General features: G+C 38.7%; 1 protein-coding gene across 12 annotated transcripts in view; it reads left to right on the plus strand.

Annotated features, from left to right (window-relative positions):
* KDM6A (lysine demethylase 6A) overlaps positions 1–25,874 on the plus strand; it is a 148,443-nt gene that overhangs the window by 78,351 nt on the left and 44,218 nt on the right. For 6 of the 12 annotated variants that reach the window (XM_058419560.1, XM_058419561.1, XM_058419564.1 and 3 more), the window contains exons 6-11: positions 2,081–2,201; positions 13,062–13,116; positions 15,897–15,931; positions 18,116–18,181; positions 19,328–19,421; positions 24,164–24,290. In XM_058419560.1, coding sequence (XP_058275543.1) covers positions 2,081–2,201; positions 13,062–13,116; positions 15,897–15,931; positions 18,116–18,181; positions 19,328–19,421; positions 24,164–24,290 — 498 coding nt within the window. The remainder of the gene's footprint in view (positions 1–2,080; positions 2,202–13,061; positions 13,117–15,896; positions 15,932–18,115; positions 18,182–19,327; positions 19,422–24,163; positions 24,291–25,874) is intronic. The other 6 variants (XM_040088804.2, XM_040088815.2, XM_058419566.1 and 3 more) reach the window with 1 other exon arrangement.

Consider the following 25,874-nt stretch of genomic DNA (forward strand, 5'->3'; position numbering starts at 1 on the left):
ATAGGGGAAATACGGAAATACTATTTTTTGACCAAGCAAGGATGGCTAAATGAGGAACATAAAGTGTACAGAGTGTTAGCGTGGTCACACTGTGTGATGTGCTATAGAACTGCTATGTCTTTATTCCTGATTTTTATCTTCTCTTTGATTGGAATCAGAGGCTGTGGGTGGGTTTTTTTTTCCTTTTTGGGACTTAAGATACTGTCTTTGAACAAGATACAAGGTGATGGATTTTAGATATCAGTGGCTAACATATCTAGTGCCCATATTCGAGTTAAGACAAGAAATGCAAATACACAATAATATAATCTATCTTCTGCCATAGCAAAAGCTTAGCTTAAAATATGTCCTGATCTTTAGAGATCAGCCCAGTCTTTGCCCTTTCAGTTTGATCTCTGATTTTGTAGATGATGAAGATGAGTGCACTGTTAGGAGACAAGGATCTTTGTTCTGGATTCAGTGTGGATAAGAGGTGTGTGATTCATTGCCACCACAGGATTTCAGGGAAATTTAGATGAGATGTGAGAGAGCTTAGCTCTGGTGCAGGTTTGTGCCTTCAGCGCTTTACTTGCTCATTTTCCATGTGCAGGCAGAAAAGTAGGGTACTGGGTAAGGAGTGCTTTCATGAAGGATTGTAATAGAGGAAGCTTCAGTTCCACAATAAAAATTAAATACGTTTTTTAGCCTATCTACTCCTAAGTTCTGTTTAAAGAAGTCAGATAATGCTTCAGGTACATACAGTTGCATTGTCTAGAGGAAGTTTTGTGCCTGTGGTTTGCTTTGTAATTGATGAGAAGAAAGCCTGTAAGAATTTTAGAGCAGAAGTGTTTTTGCTGAAGGATTCAAAAATGATAATTTATGTGTGTTGTGAGTAAAAAAATCTCTGAGAAATATTTGTTGAATTTTGCATTGCATCTGCTAACCAACCTTTTGTCCTTATAAATAACACTGCAGCTGGAGAATAGGAATTAAATCAACATGCCTAAAGAGAGTGATTTTGAGCACTGCAGTTAATCCCTATCCCATGTCCCTGGGCTGCTCCACAGCAGGTCCAGTTCTCTGCATGGACTGCCCTGTCACCTGCCCACTTGGCATGGACCTCTGGGGTGTCCTGGGACACCAGAGGCATTGTGTTCTCTGGCCTGGGGGCTCAAATCTACCCTGACTGAGGCTGCTTCTGATTTCTCTCATTGTGTGACCAGTGATGGATGGGAAAGGATTTTGTTTCAACCTGTTACTGGATTTCAGGCAACAGTGAGACTTAGCTTCTTTCTTAATTCCTCCGTGACTTTAGTTCTGTTATCTTTTAGTTGCATTTCGGCTGTCCTAGTTTTATGCAGTGGCCTGAAAGGCAAAACAGTCCTGTTTAGAGTCACTTTTTTCTGCACTAAGATGGAGTTGTTGGATGGCATTTGTTTTATGTGGTACAGTGCCATCCTGAACAGGGACAAGTGGGAGAGGATTTGAAGGTAAGGGAAAAGAATCAGAACATCTTCACATATCATGGGAATATGAAGGAACGTTCCTGTGTGAGGAGGTGGCAGGCTTTTATGTCTGCATTCAGAAGTAATGGAGCAGCTGGTATTATGTGTGTCCTTGCATGGCACTGATGCCTGGAAAGGGAGGAGAAAGTGGAAACAGCAGCAGGTAGGTGCAGTGGGAGGAGATGTGTGTGGTCTGTCCAAGGCTGCCTGTTCTGCTGCTGCTTGGGGTCTGCACGACTGGAATCAAAAGCAGTTTGGCTGTTGGAAGTGAACTTGCACTCATTTTGTAACTGATTTGTGAGTCATCTTCCCTGAAATATCAGATATGTTGGTGTATTTCATGCAGCAAATTAGTTTCTCTAAATTAATAGAAAAGATTAGACTTCAAAATACATGAGGATATCTGGAGTTGAAAATTACCCAATCCTTGAAGAATCAAAAGCCATGAACCAAAAACGTTACATGTAAACCATTATTTTGGTATGTTCTTCTGTAACAATATGTTCTGATCCACTTTGTTAGCCATATAAAAATCATCGATAATAGAGTAATAATTCAGTAAAAAATAATTTCTTTAATCTGTGTTTTTCTTTCAGGGCAATTAAAGCATTTCAGGAGGCGCTTTATGTTGATCCCAGCTTTTGTCGAGCCAAGGAAATTCATTTGCGACTTGGGCTTATGTTCAAAGTGAACACAGACTATGAGTCTAGTTTAAAGGTAGGTTTAAGTCCTTTCAAATTGAATTAACATTTTTTACAAGTCATGTGTTGCATCTTAAAGCTGCAAGGAATGCATAAGCACAGAACAGTCACAGACCACTTGCTGTAGAAGTTGAAATGCTTTAATGTGAAGTGTCTCAGTCTAAACAGAAGGATGGGTTTGAGGTGTGTGAGGTGCTATACTCCAGATGAAAAATTTGGTGTAGGGCTCTTGTTAAAATAGTGAACCTTTGCAGAGACTGAGGTTGTACTGAAAGCTAAGGGGGAAAAAAATAGCAGCTTGAATTATTTGTATTATTTTTACAAATTATTTTGTATTTCTTTTTTTTTCCCCTTAGTTTCCCTGTTGTAAACTGGAAGTTCTTGGAGTTAGTAAACTAGAAAGTTTTTATGCAAAATGATCTCTTTTTTTATATAATTGTTACTTTTCTAGCAGTTAATTATCCTTTCATTTCCTGGCTTGAGACTCAGCTTCTTAGGCAACAGTTTCTGGCTAATCAATTGGAAATACTTTATGGTAACACAGCGCTTTGTTTCTTTTGTACTTTTTCAGGTTCCTTATTATTTACATTATTTTCTGGTCTCTGATTGTAATCTGTCATTTTATCTCCCTCCATTCAGCACATTTGCCCATGTTTTTCCTCTTTCCATTTTCTACTTTACCCACATGTCCTTTCCTTCCTGGCCTCTAATTTAGCTGTTACATGTCTTGGAAAAAGGAAGTGTTCTTTTAACAGAGTTGCGTGTGGTGGGAAATCCACCTGCAGGGCTGAAAATTTTATAATTAAGTGTAATTTATAAACACATTTCTGCATATTAATCTTCCCTAAAAATTACTGAAAACAATACGTGTTTTGTTTTCAAGAATCTTACGGCTCCCTTTTCTTGGCAGGTTGTTTTCTTGTGTTGTTAGAATCACATTGTCCAAGATTTGAAAGAGAAAAGTGCTGCTTTCAATTTTTCCTTTCAGTTTTTGTGATAGAGTGAAGCAGTCTTTTCCCTGGGCTTTCCTTTTCACCCAGAGCGCAAGGTGTCACCTACAGAGATTGGTGGAGTTGGAAATTGTGCAGAGTAGAAAAGCTTCCATGCAATGAATGGTGAAAGAGAGCAAGGAGAGGTAGAGGTTGAGAAAGGGATTATGTGTGAGCTTGAGTGATCCTATTTCCTTATACTTTGGCACAGATTTGGTATGTCGTGTTATATATAGAATAACAGAAGTGCTGAAGTACATTTTGGTTTTATTTTTAAATAAGATGGGAAAAACCAAGATGAAATTTACAGGGATGTGGTCGTCTTGTAATCAAGTAGTAGGAGAAACTCAATGATCTCAAAAGGTTTTTTCCTAACCTAGTTGATTATATGGTTTTAATTTTTGATATAAATTTTGATCAAGAAATAAATAACCTTTTTCTGCTGTGCCATTAAATTTTCAATTCTGTCAGTGAATCAGGTATTTAAATAAATATTAGGATAACTCGGTCTAAATCATTTCTTGTGTTTGATGTTCACAATTTTGCAAAACAAATCAGTCACTTACCATGAAGATTTTGAGTATACCAAACTTCAAGTTTTCAAAACACCAGCTACAGATGGGAAAAACACCAAAGTAGTATTTTGAAAACATAAAGAAATTAATCTTTTTTAAATGCAGAATTATCATGATTCCATTGCTTTTATGTGGTATGTGGTTAAGTCACTTAGGAAAACAAATGGCCATGAATAAAGCAGGTTACCCTGGGGCAGAGGGATGGTCTTCAGAGGATAAAGAAATGAATATGATGGGTGTTTGCATTAAAGATGGTTTTCTTAAAGCAATATAACTGCAGCTTGTTCCTAAAAGTTTGTCTCATTTTCCACCTTGCAATACTGATTGCCTCGTTCAGCACTCTCAGCCACATTGAATTGAGTGATTTTTCATTTTTTTGCTTTTCCCCTTTTGCAGACTGGGGTGGATCAGAAGTCTGAGCTAGCTCAGCTTGAGATTGCCCAGTTGGTATATCCAGTGCATGGTTGATGGAATGGGAAGGAGGGCACAAAGCTGTCTTACCCTTTACAAAATGTAGCAAGAAACTGCTCTGGAAGTACCAACTGAGACACCTGAAGCAGAGTTTCTGGTTTGCTTCCTTTGCTCTGGAGACTGCAGTCCTTAGTAAAGAATGACCGTGAGGAGCAAAAGGAAAGACCCAGTGCAACTCAGTCTTGAACACTTTGAGCTGTTTCCGGTTCAGCTCAGCTGTGGATTTAATTTAAGGTACAGTCCAAGGACTTAATACCTACTTAGTTTGTAAACAAAGTGTTACTGATTGAAACTTACCAGTTTAAGCATCACAATATGTCAGTTGAGGAGAAAATGCAGTAGAACAGGGCTGTAGCTTCTTTAAAAGCCGATCTTTTAAAAACACACCTTAAACGAGAAAGTGTGATGGGAATATGAGAGGCAAGTCAGAAAACGCTTCCTTACTGAAGAGAATGAGGTGAAGTGCTGATGCCCTGGTTATGCTCAAGCATGGGGACAGTAAAATGAGGAAGGGATGTGAGGAAAGAGTGTGAAGGGATGTTTTCACACAATGTCTGTCTCATTCTCTGAGACACAGAGTATCTCACCTTTAAACAAAAGAAAGGTAATAAACCCAAAGCAATGAAAAGACAGAGTTGTCTTGTTGTGTGCTTTTTGGTCTTGTGGACCTTTTTAAAAGGTTCCAGGATTTTAGAGGGTAATTAAGGGGGACTGGCCTTGAGCACAGACCTTTTTCCTGGGGCTCTTTGCCCAGTTTGAGCTCCACGTTCACACGGAGGCAGAAAGTGGAAATAACTTTTCATCTGGTGCTCACTTGTGACTGCTCTGGATTTCGCAGATTGTACCAACGTTGCATTAAAGTACTCTGAAATATCATAATGTTTTTGATGGTATTTAAACATTCATGTTAAGTCTGTAATTGCTAAGAATAAACCATTGCCAACAGATGAGTCATTGTCAGTAAGAATCATTGTCAGTAAGAGTCTTCAGGCAAAGGGGGAAGATGGAAGTCTGAAGGTCATATATTCCATGTTTTTCATAATTTCAGAGCATTACCATAAATCTCTGTATTTTATGTAAGCAATTTAAGCACAAAATTAATTTTTACTATTTTAAGATGTTGATGATCAAGATAATTGCTAGAGTGCTGTTTAACAAGCATAAAATCAACTCAGTATTTTTTCAAAATCAATTACTGGTTTTGCCTGTTCTGCAGTTAAGACTTGCAAATACTATGAAAATCCTTGACTTTCTCTCATACCCCATTGCCATAAACTCTTGCAACACCAATGCTATTGAAAATTAATTGGCCTTCAGGCTTAGATTAAGGGAAAAAAAATGTCCTTTCTGGTTGAAAAGAAAACAATCCTAGTGTAACCTGGCAGATGGGACAGTGTTACCTTCAGAGGTGAGACATGAAAGCTGAATTTGCCCCATTCATCAGAAAAGTAGGATTAATTCCAAAATTAACTGGCAGGGACTGGGGGAGTGGGTTTATTTTTATTAATTGATGACTGCAGCAGCAACATGCTACTAAGGTTTGCCTCACAGCCCGTCTTTTTCAGTTTACTATGTCCTGCTGCCCCTTTCCTGTTCAAGCCTTTCCTATGAATGACACAAGAAATACTGTGATCAATGGTGGTGGCTGTGGTGACACTGTGATAATCTGAAAGGAGAATAAAGCAAGATCTCTAGGAATATAATAAATCTCTTTATTCATTGGGTAAATGTAGTTGGAAAAAATATTCATACTTCTGAGTATGTGCTACTTTATTTCTGACACGTCACTTGCTGTCATGGTCATTTTCCTATTTGTTGAATATTTTTTTTAATTTGACCTCCTTTTTTCATAGGTGCATCTAATCATCTTGTCTTGTGTGTGTGTCTCAGTTCTTCTCTTAAGTACTGTCGAATCTAAAACAATTTCTAGAAAATGCGTGGGAGTGAAAGATTTCAATGAGAATTTTGGGGGACGTTCCTGTATGAGATCCAGCTCTAGAGCCTTTTGAGATGTGGGAGCTGAGCACCAGGTGACAGCTGTGGAAAACCAGTCTCCCTTCTGGTGCTCATCCTGCTCGGTGGTGTTGAAGTGTTTTTAGGGGGGATTTAGAGCCATGATCCTGAAAATCCTTTGAATGCAGGATTCATATTTAGGGGGAAAAAAACCCTTTGTTGTCTGTATTTATTAGATTGATATTGAGGGAACAGAGGGGGCCAAGGGGCAGATTTTCTGTGGGTTTGGTTTTATGAGGGGAAGCTTTATTCGCTTTTGTTTCGATATTTGTGGTGGGGGAGTTGTGTGGGTTTTGTTGGATCTTGTTTGGTTTGTGGGGTGAGCTTTTTTAATGGGTGGTCAGTAGGAATGCTGGACACGAGAGATTGGTTTATAGCAAACAAAGCAAAGTTTTGCTTTGGAAATTTTGTTTTGTTTTACTACAGGTTTACCTGTTTACCCTGTACCCAGTAACAAAGCCTTTAGAGGAATGAGAACTCAGTTTCTCACGTTTTCAATTATCTGCCTTCTTGTAGAAACACTGATTCTGTCTTTCACTTACAGAAATTTTTCCTCCTTCTTTATACACAAAACAGTTATTCCAGTAGTTTGCTTCAGGCTTATGCTTTCATCTTGCCCGTAAATCATCAATTTAAATATAATTTTAATTTTTTAATTATTCTTCTAAAGATTCTCATTTGTTAGTAATGTTAAGACATGCTGCTTATATTAGGATGAGAAAAAGGCTGCAAAAGAATTAAAATGTGCGTGAATTGTATGAATATGCATGGAATATAAAGAAATTAAATACTGATATACCGATGAACAGCTTGAAGTACTTATTTATAGTCAGTCAGATACTTTTTTACCACTTATTCAAATATTTCTCCTGTATATATATACTTATGAAAGATATTTTTAGCTACTGCAGCTATTATATGCCAGAACATAACTATTATAGACATTTCATTCATTTTTTATGTTCTCTCTCTGAGTACTAAGTAAACAAGTATTTAGGAAAGTGAAAATTTGTGATTTCAAGCCTTCATGTTCTGTTTTACCACCTAGTTATCTTTCTCATGTGCGCTTAGATTAGTAATTTTTAAGTTTAAACATTGTACATTGAAACCTTACATGTTTTAATTAAAAAATCACTAGTCAAAATACATGCAGTTATGAGAAGTTTTAGTTTCTTATGTCTAGTTTTATATCTTCAATTCTGTGAGGAACAGGTTCTTTTTTAGGTAAAAAGCAAGGTGAAAGGTTTTGGCTCTTGTGAGTTGGATAGCCAAGATTGCAGGCGCCTCACACAAAAAAGCATTTTGTGGAAAGCAAAACGAAATTAATCAAAACATAATTTCAATAAAAGTGTAAGTGGATGGAAAGCAGCATTTGGGATTGAAATGTCTTTCTTAGTCATTGTAGCTTGCATCTGTCAGTGGTGGAAAGACACATACAAGAAGTAAATCCATGGCGGTTTTTTAATGCAACATGGCACTGTAATGAAACTGCTGGAGAGTTGTTAGCGTGACTGGTTTTGACAGTGGATAATGATACCACAATGTCTGGCCTACAGAGTGTTCTCTTTTGTTCTCTCTTACCTGATTTCACTCAGGTTTTTTACTGATTCCCGTAAAAGAGAATGACAGGTGTATTTTAGAAATGTCATAATTGCAAAGAGGAGTGAGTTAAAGCTGAATTACCATGCTGTGTGGCATCCTCACTCGTTTGGGAGGTGGGGAAGAGCACACCATGGGAAGAGGAAGAGATGATTCAGAAGCTGAGCGTTCAGTCTGAGAATGTTGGTGCTGAGTGGGGCAGCCCTGGAAGCATGGACAGTCTGGGGACTGATACGGTGGAGAGGAGTGCTGTGGAAAGGGGCCAGCCCTAGTCGATGGCGAGTTGAACACGAGCCAGCAGTGCCCTGGCAGCCATGAGGGACATCCCTGGCCTGAGGGACATCAGGCCCAGCATCGCCAGCCGGGCAAGGGAGGGGATTGTCCTGCTCTGCTCTGGGCTGGGGCAGCCTCACCTCCAGTGCTGGGGAAAGTTTAGGGTGCCACAATGGAAAAAAGATGTGAAGCTATTGGAGAGTAGCCAAAGGCAATAAAGACGGTCAAGGCCTTGAGGAGGAGCCATGTGACACTGAGGGCCCTTGGTCTGTCCAGCCTGGAGGAGACTGAGGGGAGCCCTCAGTGCAGTTACAGCTTCCTCCTGAGGGGAAGAGCAGGGGCAGGCACTGAGCTCTGCTCTGGTGACAGCGACAGGACCCGAGGGAATGGCCTGAAGTTGTGTCAGGGGAGTTTAAGGTTGGATATTAGGAAAATGTCCTTCCCCCAGAGGGTGGTTGGGCACTGAACAGGCTCCCCAGGGCAGTGGTCACAGCACCAGCCTGGCAGAGCTCAAGAAACATTTGATCAGTGCTCTGGGTACCTGGTGCGAATCTTGTGGATGGTTCTCTGCAGGGCCAGGAGTCGGACTCAGTGATCTCTGTGAGTCCTTTCCAGCTCAGGATATTCAGCCATTCTGACGCACTTCATTTGTAGACCTCCTTAAGAGGCATCTCCGTCGGGACAGATCCCGTTTTGCCAGGTGTAAGTGCAGCGTTGGCATTCAGGGCACACAGATCGCAGGCGGCTGCGAGGCCCGAGCTGTGCTGTCCCTGCGGCCTGCGCAGCTGTGGGGGCTGCAGGAGTCCTGGAACGACCCCGGCTCCGTGGCCGTGCTGGTGCTGCAGCAGTGGCGGCAGACTGGCAGTCGCTCTCTTGCTGCTGGCAGTCTTCCAGGCTGTTAGCACAGGAATAGCTGAATTCTGATGTTGCAGGGAGAACGAGTAAAAGGTGGAGCCGGACGTCAGCGTCGAGATAGCTTTGTGAAAATCAACGTGTAAAGATACTGGTCAGTAAATTCAGGTGCAGCTTCTTTTTTTTTTTTTTCTGGCTTGCAGAAATAGAGCTTTGTATGATCTTTGTGTTTAAAAATAATTTTTCTCTAAGAGCTTGTCAGAACAAGAGATTTTTCGGGGCACGCTGCTGCTCTTCAGTATATGCGGCCTTTGTTGCTTCTGTCCTCCGGCAGTTTTTTTTCCTCTCCTGTCTTTAAGTTGGCTTCTTTTGAACGCTGGACAAAGGTACCCGAGTGTTTACACTACACAAACCCTCATCTTGCAAGCTGAATTTGTTGGGAGCTCAGAAAGCAGTGGTGAGCAGCAGGATGAGCTGCTGTAGCAGCGCGTGGAGCGTGTCCTCTCCTGACCCTCTCCCCTGGTCCCAGAGATGCCTGGCAAATGGAGGCTTGGCACTCTGCCCCGGCTGGTTACACAAGGCTCTCCGTGTCCTACTTCTCCCAACAAAAGCCGCTCTGAGCAACACGGGCATCACACCTAGGTCACACAGGCAGAAAAAGCCATCTCCTGACAGAATTTTACTGAGTCATGATGGAGCTTTCCTTCGTGGTAAGTCGGTGAGGATTGTCAGGTCTCAGATGATGGCTTGCCTTGCTTGCTGAATAAATGCAGAGCCGAGCGCGATTAAACTCGCTGATGTCACCCCGGAGAGGAGGAGGGGATAGAATCACTACGCTGAGGTCTCAGGTTTGGATGTAAACAGAGACAGTACTGAAAAATCTTGCACTGAGAAGAAAAGGGTTCGTTTTGCTTTTGTCATTTATTGATTAAAGAAACGACAAAACCTTGGGTACTCGCCTGCTACACTGTAAAGAATCGGTGTTAATTCTGTGAGAGAAAGCATGTTAAGTTACCGAAATCAGTGTCAGATTGCTGTTACTGTACTGCCAGACCTAGTGCTTTCATCAGTTGTCTTTATATGGAATCCACTGTACCTCTCATCCTTGGAAAGGTTATCTTCGGAATTGTTTCCACAATCAGAGGAAAGTCAAGGACTCCCGAGGAGATGGAATGGGCTGTAGATAACTCTGCAATTTCAGATGGCTACAAATCAAGGTGATTTAGGGCTTGGCTGGTCTTGAAGGTCTTTTCTAACCGAAATGGTTCCGTGATTGCGCCTTGAGCCGCAGCCCTTGAGGAGAGCCTGTTAGTTTTTAGCATTCAGAACACTGCCTTCTAGGTAAATCCTCTTACTGGGGATTTGAATTTCTATAGACTGCTGTCTGCCTTGAGGTATTGTGTGTCGTCTCTGAGCTGCAGCGGCCTCTCCTGCATAACAACTATTCCACACAGCAGTAGCCAGCTCAGTGCTGCAATATTTGAGAGGGGTGCAGATGTTTTGCCAGCCGCTGCTGTTGGTTGCAGAAATGGAAGTTGGATATTATTACTATTTTTAATTTTTTTTTTTTTGGTGCTGGTAATTGTGATTAGTGGATCTGCATTTGGCTGACCAGGTTGATGTGTTAGAATGCATGCATGGGGATTTTTTTTTTTTTTTTTTTTTGTCTGATTTTGAGTACTTAACGGGGAGCTATGTATTATTTATCCGGCAAGAGGTGTAGGTTTGCTCGTGTGTGTGAATTTCAGAGGTTTCTGGGGTTTCTGTGTGATGCTTTTAATTGTGATAACTGTCTAGTGCAAACGGTGTGCTTTTTCTGTGCTTACTGGCTTTGGTTTATCAATTTCTTTACCGTTTGTAGATTACTGAATAGTGCAAGTAGAAATTTAATACACTTAAAAAAATGTTTAATGTAGATTTTTGAATTTCAAAAGTTGGCTACTATAGCAGTGAATATTTAATTTTTTAGGAGGCATTGCTGAGAATATTTCTGCTTTTTTTTTACTGTATAGCACTTGATACTATTGGCATACTCATATATTAAAATGGTTAGATATTCTTATATGGTTGCCTGCTTTCTTTCAGTGTGTCTCACTGCAAAAACCCTTCAGAAGAACTGCTACAGAACAGTTGTCAATCTTTTTTGTTTAGATCTGCTTATTTTTTATAATAGCATTGCTAGGTGAGAGCAAGTCTGTGCCATTCTGCTTTATCTTTCCATAGTAACTGTAGGTGACGGTGCAAGATGACACATCTGTACAGCAAGGATTTTGTATCTTTTAGATCGGTAACACTCAGTTTTACAGGCCAGAGCCTTTTTTTTTTTTTTTTCTCCTTTCTTTTGGCAGGCAAAATGCAATTTAAGATAGAGCATTTTATTTTTATTTAGGGTTTTTTTTTTTTTAAGTTGTCTGCTTAGTAGAATCACTATGGTAACAGACTAAAGGATGTCTCTGAGACACTCAACCTGCATTGCAATGTAAGTGAGGGGAGACTGTAAGTTCTCTGCCTGCTGAGCAGTAGGGAAAGGAACGGATGCAGCAGAGAATTAAGCTAATAATTAATATTTGTAAGCTATTATTTCATGTTTGCGCTGTGGTTAAAAAGTTATTTTGTAGTGTGAATCCATTGGTTTTTGTGTTCTCCTCTGGGGGGGATATTACTAAAATGTCCTTTATAAATCATGAATTTTTGTTGTTATTCAACTTGAGTTTGGTTCATTTATTAAATGCTGGTATATGTTACAAATGACTTTGATGAAGTGAGTGAGGAGGAAGCTGCACCAGTGAATATTAGAGCTTATGGAAGTGTCAGCATTCTTCTTACGGCTTGTTGTGGATAATACACTAATTTTCAGATTTTTTTGTCTCTGTTAAAATTGGGTTTTTTTAAAAATGTGATGGTCTGATAAAATCTTACAGATGTGTTTTGTATAGACATGCTGTGCTCAAGGAGTTATTATGAACATAAGGAAAGTTAAGTAGCATCTAATAGCTCTGAGTACAACAATACTGAAAGTCTGTTGCACATATCCATTGATACAGACTTTTTTTTCTTCCCAGCTACAGCAGTAGGCTCCCAGTGCCACCTCGTTTGGCATCCTGAATAGTCTGATCTAAATTATAATTTTTATGCTAAGAGAGTAAAGTATGCTAAAGCATCAGTCATGTTTTGTGTATTAGAAATCACCTGACGCTGTATTTTGTAAATAACTGTATTTATTAACAGTGGTATTTCATAGGGTAACTCAGGCTCCTGTATTCCTAGGCCTTATTCTCTGTTGAACTAATGTGTCGATCAAAATTTCACATTGTGTGGGGGATTTTCTCCAAAGTTTATGGAAAAGCTCAGGCACTGGAGTTTCTGTGCCTGTTCCACTCATTTTTATACACTAAATAGTGATCAGTGAATTAACATGACACTTGCAGACAGACTTCATTGCTGTGCTTTTGTGACCCTCTTTATAGATGTGTGAAAAACTTACCTCAGAACCTAGAATGTTTTAAAAGGTATTTTTTGTATTCCCTAAAGATAAGTGATAAAAATTCAACAAGCTTTAATGTTTAACTGAAGTTTTCTCAACATCGGTAGGAGAGGATGTGAGAACCTATGAACTTCTTATGGACTCATGTTTTAATGGAGAGGTATTCATATTAAAGGCTTTTTGACAAGAATTCAATTTTTAAGAACTTAAAATCATGCAGTTTGTAGGAAGGGTGTTCTGTTTTTCTAGATAAATTGAGTGTTTAAGTATTATCTCCATGAGGCTAAGAGCTGGTGTATCTGCAGTCCCAGTTGTGTATATAAAAACTTGATCTTCCCACTTTGACCATTCATTTGATGCCTTCATCCTTTCAGATGCAACCCCAGTTGTTTTGTGAAGATCTGTTGCCATCTTACATTAGAAGCATTGCAGTGTTTGCAATAAAAAAAATTTACTTTCCTCTAGTAAGCAGTTGAACAGAAATTGAAAATTGTTTTTTTTAAGACAAGTGGTAAGATGCAGTATTGATTTTCAAGTACAAAATTGATTTACTCTTAGTAGTTTGCCCAAGTGCTAGTATTACTTTGTTTGAAAAGCAAATAATTCTTTTTTCTTTCCAGCATTTTCAGTTAGCTTTGATTGACTGCAATCCCTGCACTTTGTCTAACGCTGAAAGTAAGTAACCAAGAAGTACTTATTTTGTTGTGGGTTTGTTTGTTTTTTTAAGTCTTACACTTGCAACTGTATGAATTTTTAAAGAACCGTTCTTCAAAAGCAAAAGAATTGGTACTGAGAGAGGGAGACTACAAAACCTGTCTCCTCTCAATGGAGACAGATGTTCCAGTGGAATTGTGGATTGTTTTAGTAAGTGGAATAAGTAAAAATTGAGACTTAGCTTATTCATTACTCTGAAGGGCTTGAATTCTGGAGGAAGCTTACTATTTGACTGCTTTTTCATTTATTTATAAACCTGGTGCTTGTGCCTTGGCACACATTTAATACCAGTTATTTAAAACTTTCATCATCTTGACAATCTGTAAATTTTCAGTGATTATTTTCATGCCATTTAAATTTATAGATCCAAAATTCAGCATCAGTCTTACTGTAGAAATAAGAACCCCCCCCTTTTTTTTTTTTTTTTAATGTCAGCTATATATTAGTCTGTATTTGAACATGTCAATCTTTAGTGCAGTGCGATCTATCGTAGGCACAATTTAGGCTGTAACAGAGTACAGTATTTATTAATATTTAAAGATATAATGTATAAACATAATTATCCATAGCTAGTGGAATTGTATGCAAGAATAAATCTGTGTTTCTCCGTGTTTTGGAGTCTGTAAGAATTAAGAGTCAGAGAGATGAGAAGGAAATTATTCCTTCAGTTTTTAAAGTACCCTCATGCTCGACCTTAAGTTGTTGTTCATGTTGAGCTTAAGTTATCACCCAAGTCTCACTTCAGAGGCATTGGATAAAATATTTAAAAGCTTTTCTTTAAAAACTGGATGGAATTGTGAATATTGTATCAGCAAGGTGGTGAAAGGGAGTTTGTTCACGTGGCTGAAACCAGTGGCTGTGTCAAGGAGCCAGCTGTGCTTCAAGGCTGTCTTCAGAGCTTTGTCACTTATCAGGAGCAGGCACAGATAATTTTGTAAAAACTTGCAGAATTCTCCTTGAGTCAATAGGCTTTTATTACTTTTTTTATCAGACGTGTGATTCTTTATTGCATTTTGTGTTTGTTCATATTCTTTCTCACTAACTTTATCGGTTTTCACCAAATCTCTGAATTTCTGTAAGGTTTTCCAACCCTTCCCCTGCAGTCCCCTGTGCCCCCAGATTGGTGTAGAGGGGTGGCCCCATGTAAAGGCTTCACTGCCTGGCAAACCCAAAGGATGGGAGCAAAGAGGACAGAGAGGTGCTTGGGCAGGTCCCACTGTGCTGTTCTGGGAAGGAGAACTGAACCCCTCGCCCCAGGGTGTTGGGTACCCTCATTAAATCCCCATTTCATCCTCCCCCTTGCATTTCTCAGGGCTGGGTGAGTACCAGCGTTGCACTGGGTGTGTTCCCAGCAGAAATGTTGGAGTAACAAGCATCTCTCCTTCCTATTTAGGCAGTCTCTAATCTGACACCTTTAATATTCCTTTGCCCTCCAAGGCATCACTTCATTTTGGAGCTTCATACTGAAAGGGTTTTGTTAGGATGTGAAAAAATAAGAGAGGGATTTTTTAGGTAATGAACTCCTGAAACAAAAGCAGGGCTTTCCTTTCATGAGTACAGGGTGAAGTTTGATGATGCAGTGAACATAATGGGTGTGTTATGTGCTCTTTAGCAAGGAACACAAAAAGTTTATTAAAATTTTAGGTGATGCATTTCATTCTGACCTGGTTTTCAAAGTGCATTCGGCTTCCTTCTTTATAGTGAAGGACAAAGCAGTGCACAAAGGGAGATTTTTTTCCCTCCCTTATGACCCAGAGTGAAACCCTGAACTCCATATTACCTGTATGTATGGTGATTTGGTGTCACACTCTTCTGTAGCTTCAAGGCAGAGAAATCTGTGTAATGGAAATAAATTGAGCTTGGCTCAAATACAGGTGTTTTCTTACTTGTAATGCTCACGAACGTGGAGCGAAAGTCTGTCTTGGAGGAACTTTTCTTTCCTCATCAAAGCAGAATGAGGATTACATTCATCTCAGTTAGCTTTAGCTCTCTGCCAGTCCATGGATAGTCCAGGTTAGTAGTTCTCAAATCTTTTCTGCAAGGATCTGAGCAGTGTGAGGGTAATTTTCCCTCTGCTTTTACTCTTGAACGATTTCCATTTTCCTTTCTCCAGCTAGCAATCTTCTTGCCTGCACAGGCTGCTGGTAGTATTACGGCATTCTGGACAATTTATATGAGGAATTGAAAATGCTTAACAGTAGCAATCAGAGGATGACCTGTAATTAACACTTGTGGTTCAGTTTAAGGAGGGAAAGACAATTCCTAAAAAGGAAGAAAAACCACCTAAATTTAAGATCCCATATAAAACTGGCAATGTGTTAACGTAATGTTCTATAACACAGCTAGTCTGTTTCTTAGCAGCTGAATGAAAATGTTCATTTCTAGCTTGGTTATGTACAGAAAATACTGCCTGTGTTCTCTTACCTCGGCTTCAAGAGATTTTATTAATAAGTTTACTGAAAGGTTAATGGACTTTCTGTTTCAGAATACAAATAAAATCCATGGGTTGCTTTTCTCAATATCTGCTGGTTTTGTACTTTGTTAGGATATTCATTTGCTGTCATGTCTGGTATATTAAGTGTAAAATATCAATGTAAAAAATACTGTTTTGGTATCTTCAAAATGTAATTTGTCTTGGGTTTGCGTTGATAAATTTGAAACATTGTTTATCCCTCATTTCAAAACATTGTAATTGCTGTTGTTCATTAAAACTAATAACTTTGATTTTCCCACTCTTACAGTTCAGTTTCACATTGCCCACTTATATGAAATCCAGGTAAGTTTTAAGCTCATTTTCATAAAGTGTGGTTGAGTTTCGAACTATGTGATATAATCAGTTTGTGGAATTCAGATTACAGATGCCTTAGTAAAGTTAGATTAAAGTCTTGAATCACTCAAAAAACTTGATTTGCTTTGGCTAAATTAAAAATATTTTGTGTGTGGAGTGTCATGGTATAATGTGGAATAGTTATCTTAATAAACAGACACTTACCAATCTCCCAGTTTGAGTGCAAAAAAAAAAATATTCCACAATACAGCTTTCAGGAAAATTTTTTCATGAGATTCTCTTTATTTTTAAAAGGTTATATGGAGATCTAAAAATCAGAAGTTTCTCACATATATATATATATATTCATACTGTTTCTCATATACACACACAGAATCAATTCCAACCAGCTGCCCGGATGCCTTTCAAGTATATGTGGTATATTTGACAGGAAACTTTAAAATTTATGTGCAATTTTAAAAGTTCTTAAATTTTCAAATTAAATTGATGCATGTGGGATTAGGGATCTGCAGTCAACAGCAAATAAAGCTGTGTTACTAATTCTGTGTCAAATCCTACCACAGAATTTTTCAGGTGAATCTTCTGGGAAGTTACAGAATATTTCTTGAGCTTTCAGAATATAAGTCAGTTGAAACCAAGTGGTTACTGGGATAGCTGTGGTATATTTGAGATTTGACTGGTCGCATAATGTAGATGTTGTACCCCTTTACCACATTTGTAGGTATCATATGACTGAGGAAGGGATGTGACATGGAAACAAAACCTGTTGTAAATGAAATGGATGAAGACATAAATTGTATTTTCAGTCAGTTAGAAAATAAATGCTGTCTTTTGATGGCACAGTGAAAAATGGCCTTAGGTATTTCTATATAAACAAAAGATACAAATCTGATGAACAGATTATTTTTCTTTTGAATGCTTTTGTTGCAAAGTATGACAGGACAGAGAAACCTCCCATCCCAACACACAACATGTTAAGCAACTTTATAGATTGTTGTGGTTCTTATTTGGCTACCATCCAGCACATCAGTTGTGTTTTACTCCAGCAAGTCAGAAGGAAGTTAAAACACGCCAGGTCACCGTGCCAGGTGTCCTGTGTGAGTGTGTGGCCACTTAGCTGTGCTTCAGCTGTGATTTCTGGCTGACAATTACAGGCAGCAGGAACTGTGCTTTAATGCAAGTCAGAGCAGAAAACGTTTCGGTGCGTTCTGCTCTTAGGTTTGGTTTGTCTCATAGTTCTGGTCGGGAAGGGTATCTTGTTTTCTGGAATTTGACAAACTGACAACCAAAAGAGTCCTGGCTTCATTCTGGATTTACCTCTGACACAATCAGAGAGGTTGTGGAGACAGGCTGATTGCTCAGTTTCTTTTACGGGACGCAGTGAAACAGTTTTTTGAACCCCTCCATATCCTTGAAAATTATCTACTCTGTTAATATTAGTGAAAAAGTTAATTCATTCCTTAATTAAGTACCACAGTACTGCACTTTAAATTATGGATTTCCGGGCTCTGGACAAGAGACAAGCCTGGTTCTGATGAGAATTTTAGCAGTGGTTTTTATGCTGTTTAATGCTGATCTCTAGTATTGCACCTCTGGAAGTGAGATGGCTTGTCTAAAGAAAGATGCTGGATTGGGTTCTCCTCCCCTTTTCCATTTCTAAGACCCTTGATGATGCAGCCAAACATCAAGGACTTTGCAATTACCATAGAGATAGAAAGTTCCTCCCTGTGAGGGTGGTGAGGCCCTAGACAGGTTTCACTGATTTCATGAAATAAAACCACATGTAAACATCGTGGCAGGTTTTGTTAGTATTTTAAGGCATGTAGGTAATTAGATTTCTAAAGGGTAAATGCTACAACAAATAACAAAAGCAAAAAATACTCTAGGTCTGGAAAACATGCTTTATTTTAAAAGGCCTTTTGGAAACCTCCTGAGCCTGTAAACATATTTTTCAAAGTGTGAATATTAGGCACTAATACGTACCTAATTTGACATCTGGATTGCTGCCTCTGCTGTCATGCTCTACAGTGAACTTCTGTTCATTTGCTTAACATTCATAGTCATAAACTACAAATTTTGTTCCCGATGCTAAATTTAAAATCTTTTCCTGATTGTTTTTCTTTTGCTGGACATGGATATTTTATTTATTTATATTATTTGTTTTCTTACCAGTTGTCTGCATTTCATGAACACCAATTAAAAATCTTTTCTACCAACTTCCCCTTGTTCCATTTGAAAGTATGTAATTGCTGCTTTAATTTTTCCTCCTGACTAGAATAAGGATTTTAAATCACCAGAGTTGTCTTTTGTGATTTTGAGATTTCAAGAGCTTGATAACATTTTTAAATTCTAGTAGGTATTTAATTGTTTAGAGTTTTCTTCCCAGTTGTCCCTTCAAAACACCGATACTGTGTACTCCTTGCTTAGAAATTTAATTAAGTCACAGTCATTTGCATTTAGTTGGCCCCATTTATTTTAATGTCTTCATCTGTTTGCCAGAATGAAGCCTAATGTTGAATTATATAAAAGCAAATATGTGAAAGAGGAGGCACAGAAGAGTTGAACATCTAAAATACATTCACTTTTAAGCAACTGTTGTTAGGGAATACAAAGATAAATGCTGATGTTATTATCAAATAATTAATCAAATAATTATTGAGAAGTCTTAACCTTTAATATACACAAAACAGCTCATACAGTACACAGAAGTCAATAAAGACTCCCCAGTCCTATCCTGGAAATGTATTTTCTGTACCAACACTTAAGTTTTTATTGGGAATTGAAAATTGAGTGTTTCCAGACCGCAGGCACACCTAAACTATACAGCAGATAATAAGATGTTGTACCTTTATTATCGAGGCATAAACCTTTTAATTTTGCATGTGGTGGGACTCTTACCAGGACAACAAATATCTTGAAAGAGGCAGTTCAAATATACCAAAGGAAGGAAAGAGGCAAAATTATACCAGCCACCAATTACTGAGGATCTTTGGTTTCGTTACCAATTTCTTGGGAGGAATTTGTGTGGGGTTTCCTCAGATGTAAAGTCACATTCAAGTCTTCCCCTTAAAAGCAGAATATTCTTTGTAGTGTAAGAAGCATAGTGCATGTATGAAGAGTTGACAAAATCTAATAATTTGCAAATTTCCCTCAATTATTTTAAGTAGCTAGTTTCTATGAAATCTTTATTTATGGAAGTTATTCTCTTACCATATATATATACACGTCACTCATGAAAGCTTTCATATGCACTGTATGCAAAAAAAAAAAAAATCTAGAATTTTTTGTCAATGTGTTTGTGTGCTGTCAGTGCTGTGAAATCGTTGCTATTGGTGATCTGTTGTAAGCTCTATGATTAATCCATTTACTTTTTTCCTTTTGCAGAGAAAGTATCACTCTGCAAAGGAAGCTTATGAACAGCTTTTGCAGATCGAAAACCTTCCTGCACAAGTAAAAGCAACTGTCTTACAGCAGTTAGGTATGTAAAATTAACTTTTATTTTCCTCTGTGTTTCGTTTTTGCCATCTTTGCCTTCAGCAGTGTTTTTTAAGGCTCCATTTCCAAAGCGAGTCTTAGACACACTGCACATGGTACGTGAGATTTTCACCCAAATAGAACATGTAGCAGTAGATAATCAAGTAAATAAGAGAGGAGGAAAATATTTTTATTAAACTTACAAAATTAAAAAGCTCCTGTGTGTTAGATTTTGGGCAGTGAGAGGGTGGTCTTGCAGAGAAAGAGGGCAGCAGATGGAATTCTGTGTTCTCTGTTCTGCCTCTGTTAACATCCCTTGAAAATGGCCAGGTGAAATGCAGTAAACCTAAATACTCTGTGTCAGACTAGAAGATCAGGGCAACTGAAAAATTCACCTTTTCTTTCTCTATAATTATACTATGTACTGAAAAACAGCTTCTGTAGCTAAAAGGTTTACCATCAGGTTCCATTAAAAAAAAAAACCCACATAAAAAGTGAAAAGGAATTTTTTTTTAATTGTCATTTTCTATGATTATAGAAAGCTGATAAATAATTTCCAGACAACAATTTCAAAAAAGTGGGTAGAATAAAATGCTTTTGTCCTCTATACCATATAAAAGTATTTCCAGAATATTTTGTAAAAATCGTTCAACCCAGTGCAGAACTTCTTCATTCACCTCCATATTCTTCATCTAATTTATTATTCTAAGTATTAATTTAGCCTGCTTATGCCCATTTTTATTTTTTTCTCTCTTCACATAGTGGTCATTTTTGTAACTGGCATTGAGTTATGGCCACAGTGCTTTCTTTTTCTGCGATGCAGGTTGTGTATGGATTTGGAGCGGGATAATTTGTGCTCTGTGACAAAAAATGTCAAAGTCTGTGGGCTAATTTTGAGTCATGTCTTTGAAATCTCAAGTGAAACTGCTGGAGGAGTTTGCTGCAGGGCTCGGGGTGTTGCTCTTTTTGCTGTCACAGGACAGTGTTGCTTACATCTCAGTAAGCCCTTTGAATTTTTTTTTTTTTTTTTATTTTTTTTTTTTTTAGCTTGGTATTATGTCACCTAGTAGAAATTGTCAGCGCTTTCATCCAGAAAGGCTGTGCATCTGATCAGTGGAAGACAGGCTTCTCCAAAGAGCTGACCAGCTCTTTTTCATCTCTTTGATGTATGTTGCCACAATAGAAGCAAAGGCACATGGCTGTACTAATAAAATCCTGCCACAGGTCCGTGTGCTAGCAGTAAGAGCAGTGACTTTGAGAATTATCTGCTGTCTGAAAACTGGATTAACTCCCTTTTATTCAATCAGCATAGGTCACCCAGTTTTGTTGTGTGGGTAGCTTCTCTGTGGAGAAAGGGATAGAGTGGTCTTAACTGGAACATTGAAGGAATAATGCCTTTTCCTTTGCTCTTCGCTGTTAACAGTGGTATTTATCAGTCTGGTGTTTATCGCAGATTTAGTCTTTAGCAGCTGGTAATAAAAACACCTCCTCAGGAAGCACATTCCGGGTGGTGTACTGCTGCTTAGAAAAAATAATAGAAAATACCTGCCATCTGCCGAAATGCTACTCGCAAAACCCAGTCAAAACATACTTGTATTTGTATATTGAACTCTTTTTTTTCCCCCCACTTTGACAGAAAAAATCAGTTTGAAAATAGCTTTTGTTTATTTTCCTTTGCTAGTTAATGTTTATTGAGCCAGATTGAAGACAAGTTCAGATATCTTGTGAGAGAATTACTAAAATCTTTGCTCCTGTTGCTGGTTTCCAAAGCTGTGACTGTGGAGGAGAACCCTGTGATTCCCAGATAAGCACAGACCCAGCTGAGCTGATGAATGCTGACTAGTTCAGGTAGTCCTCACAGTCAGATCTGTACAGGTGGATAAGAGCAGTTTGTTCCTTCCTTCTCTCTCCTGTTCCATTTGCTTTCCAGACAGCAATTCTTTTCACCACTTTACCCAAAATGACGTTAAATTAATGAGACTGAAGATCAAGTCTGTCCCAGTATTCTTTCTCCAGTTGTACTCAGCTGTTGAATAAGGAAGAGTGTAAGAACAACATAAACATCTGCTTAAGAGTTCCCAAAGTGCTCTCCCAATGATTTTTGGCCAGGGGCATTCTTAGATGGTGTCTGTGTAATTGGATGAGGCATCTGAGGTGCTGAAATGGGGAAGAAGTTCATGTCTGCAGAGACACTCACATACACTAAAGAAAAAGTGTGAGAATGATTGATAAGCATGAAAAAAAACAAACCTCATGAATTGGGCCAGCACATCAGAGGGATCTGTTCCAAATCTGTTCCAAATGAGATTGCAAAGATCTGCAAAAGGGCAAGGAACATTTGTGAAGTATGGACAGGGTCTGTGGGTTGGTTTATCATTAAAAATGTCCCAGCAGTGGAATAGTAGTCAGTTATGCTGATTGAGAATTTGAAATAGAGGTAGGTCTTGCAAATGGGAAACTGCACAGCTTAGGGGTTTTCCATCACCTTCTTTATGTACTTTCTTCATTTTATGCTCCAGAACAGATCCAGTTTCCTCTCCCTGTGCTATTCTAGTGGAAAAGTTTTATTTGCTCTTCCTTTCTTGCTTTCTGCCTTTTTCAACTCCTTGTGCAGGAAGATAAAATTGGGAAGTAACCCTTGTTTCAGGAGAGAAAACAGATAGGGATTGCTGGTTCTCATTTCTGTCTTCTAGAAATAGGCTTGTTCTTTTTTATCAGTGAACCTCGGTAAAGATCTCACAAAGATAGAACGTGTTATCTTTCAATCCAGCAAGGTTCTGATGAAACAGAAAATAGGCACACACCATTTCTAAAGATAGAGGAAATTATTTAATGTCTTTTTTTTACCTTTGTCCATAATCCTTGAACTGTTGTCTTTATCTCAGGCTTTCTGTGCAGCAGCACCTGGTACATATATCCTTAATGTACAGTTACTGAGCTGAATTACAACCTCAGAGAAGCCTTTTTTTCTTCAAGCATGAGTATTTTCTGTGTGCTGAGGAACTTCCGAGGCTTGAGATTTGCATCAAAATTGTAGCTTATTAATTTAATGACACAAAGTTGTGTTACGTGACTGCACTAATCAGTGGGGTTTTTATATTTTCTTTTTTTTTTCCCCTTGATTGGTAGATTTTTTTTACTTGATCAGTTTCCAGTCAAGATTAAGTACTTTTTTTCAGCACTGTGACCACTTCACTCCTTACCTGACATTTCTTGCAGTCCATGAAATATTTGAACTTCTGCTTGTGACCACAATTTTCAAGTCATGTTTCTTAGAACACCTCAGGCCAATGTTGTTCAGTAGCTGCAATTTTGTTTTCGACTGACTTTGTTAAAGCTTGGAAGTTTGCATTCCATTTGCAGAAGTGTGGTGTCTGCTAACAAGTGTGAGCCCATGGAATAAAAAAAATGAGCTGTGTAGAACATGTAGAATAAAAATCATAAAGGAAGGTGTAATTACAGAGAGCAGGGTGAGCTTGCAAATACTCCTCAGTTCAGTTCTCAGTCTTGCCTGTCAGTGTAGTTTGACCTTATCAAAAAGCACCAATTTAGGGTGCTGGAAGTGTAGCTCTCAGAGCTTTTAAATGGACAGGCAGTGCAGGTGTGTGCTCAACTCTGCCATTAACCAGAACTTTATACAAACCTTGGGTAGTTTATGAAATTGGTGTCATAGTGTTCCACAAGGGGCTGTTTATGGGTGTGACAGGGACAGTCTTTTGTCACATCTTGCATTTTACAAATGTCCTCTGAAAAGCAGTGTCTTGTTAACGCAAACACGTGGCAACTGAGCAAGCTTCAAAACATTGCTGAGCACTGTGGTATGCAGTGATTTCAGCAAGCCAGCTGCTGGCCACAAAAGATTTCCTTGTTTGTGCTCATTGTATGAACAGCAGTTTTGTGGCTGCTTGAAGGAATTCCATCTGAGCGTAGAGGCAGATGAGGAGCAGCTGGAGAAGGTGATGAAGGTGCTTTGTTTGAAGTGGTAACCAAGCCTTGCATCAGTGCTAGGGCAGAGATGTGTTTTAACAGCATGTAAAATATTATTGGGGAGGATGGGTTGTGGGAGGCCTTTCAAGTGGAGATTAATAATTTGTCTAATGTACTGAAAGAAGAAAAGGCATTTGCAAGGATATGACGTGTGGTTAGATGAATTTGTTATGTAGATGAGCGGTGATGGCATTTGTCAAGGTGAATGGAAAGTGCATTGTATTAATGAGGAGGAAATGACAATGTAAGATTCAAGTGGAGATGCAAAAATTCAGATGTAGATATGGGACAAATACAAGGATTTAGAAGAAAGAGAGTAAGCAACGTAATATGTAGATGTTGCACATCTTAGATATGGATAGTTAGACAGAAAACATAATTGCTTTGTGTGACAGGGAGAATGGTGGCATTTTTGACAATGTCAGGGAAAGTGTCTGTGTTTAGAGGAGGAAAGAGTTAACATTCATTTTTTTATAGCAGGAGATTGAGCAGTTCATAATTGTGCTCCTAATCTCTCAGAACATTAGTTAAACCCAAAAAAGTGCTTTAAAACTACATGCAAGTAATTTTAACTTTGAGTCTTTTTTGTCCTGTAATTTTGGTATAGAACTTTAAAAGTTTTTAAAATTTCATAAGTGGTTTTATTGCTTGATATTCTTACTTTTAAAAAGACACCAATGCTACAAAGCCCTGCTGTGCCAGAGTATTAAGTGGTCTTGGGGAATCTCACTTCTCCCATTTGTGGATTTGTTTTTGTAGGCTGGATGCATCACACCGTGGATCAGCTTGGAGACAAGGCAACCAAGGAAAGCTATGCTATTCAGTATCTCCAGAAATCTCTAGAAGCAGATCCAAATTCTGGTCAATCCTGGTATTTCCTTGGAAGGTGAGAAAAGGCTTTATAGACACTGTAACTATGTTGGTAATTTTTTTTTTGAGGATACTTATTATTGTGGGTATCTTACATTTTTTTCTTCTTAATTCTGTCAGAGGAAAAATGAAGGGAAAGTATGTATATCTACTGAAGTTTTAAGTTTCCTGGGGAGTGTAGGAAAGGTGCTACCATATTTGGGATGAATAAAGATAAGAAGTTGAAATGAAGTATGTTACCCAAATGGCTTTGGTTTTTTTGTAGTTACTGTTCAGTTTACACATTTACAGTAATCTGAATATATCCAGCCTGGTTTTACCTGTTTCCCTTCCTCTTTTTTTTGTAAATCCTCTGTGAGTGTTGTTAGTTTTCTTCATACCTTTTTTTGTAATTTTTTCTCTCTTTATTTTCTCAGAATCTCCCTCCTAATCTCAGTTTTTGCACTGAAATACAAATATTTTCCTAGGCGGACATCCATTTTTAAAGGGCTTACACAGCAATGTATAGCTCAGACTGATCCATTTTAATATCTATTTAAGGGTTAAATTAATTTTGTAGCCTTTGACAGTATTTTTTACTTGAAAAATAACATTCCCAGATGTAGATCATACGAATTTGATGAGTTTTTCTGGTCTCCTTTTAAAGAAAATTGAGTACTTCACTTAAGCCAGCAGTAACTATTGAAATACTCAGGTTTTGGAGAAAGCTTTGGGGGCAGTTCAAGTCCATATGTGAACACATCAGTTCTGTTGAGGAATAAATTTAAAAAGAATGAGGCAAAAGCCAAATTAGTGTCCTAACCTCAGTGTCTTCCAGCTGACATTCTTGGGGATTCTGGTCACATACAGCTGGAACCTATTTTTGATTTTGTCATGCTAAAAATACTTCTCTAGCTGTTTGTGTAAGACAGGGATTTCCAGCCAGCACTGAGTGTGTGGGGCAGAGGGGCAGGGCAAGCGTGGGGGAAAAAGGGAAAATGAGCCAGGGATCATCTTGTGCATCTTCCACTGGGTTGAAGCCCTGTTTTTTCTTCACTAGTCCCATCCCAGGTACTTGGGCAGGTTGAGTTCTCAGGCAGGACAGAGCTGGAGTTCCTCCACATGTGCAGCTGCTGTGCTCTGCTCTCAGGTGGTCAGGGTGAAGCCCAGGACCCTGCAGACAAGGGGCAGAATTCAGGAAATGGGGTGGAAAATTTAGTGGGAGCATCTGTTTTGCTTTACAAGGAGGACCAGAGCAAAAATGTTTCTGTGCCCCATTTCATACTCTGGCAGGAGGAGAACAGGGTTATGGGGTTGTGCATACACTCTTTTTTCCCTCCTCTTGTATTCCCTTGTGCTATTCCTTCCTCTGCTGGTTGTTCAAACCAGATAACAAGTTGGTTAAAGTTATCTTTCAAAATAATCAGCACCTCCTTTCTCTCCCACTGGTAAAACTCCATCTGCCAAAGTTTTGTGGGGGCCTAATGTTAGTGCTTCCCTAGTGAGAGGCTTTTTTGTGCGTGATACACGGGCAGAGTGAAACGTGCCTGTTGGACATTGGGTTAGATTGTCATTAAAACAATCTCCTGGAACATTGTATTCAGACTTAATGGATGACTTC

This window comes from Hirundo rustica, chromosome 2 (assembly GCF_015227805.2).
Source record: "Hirundo rustica isolate bHirRus1 chromosome 2, bHirRus1.pri.v3, whole genome shotgun sequence".
NCBI classification, from domain to species: domain Eukaryota; kingdom Metazoa; phylum Chordata; class Aves; order Passeriformes; family Hirundinidae; genus Hirundo; species Hirundo rustica.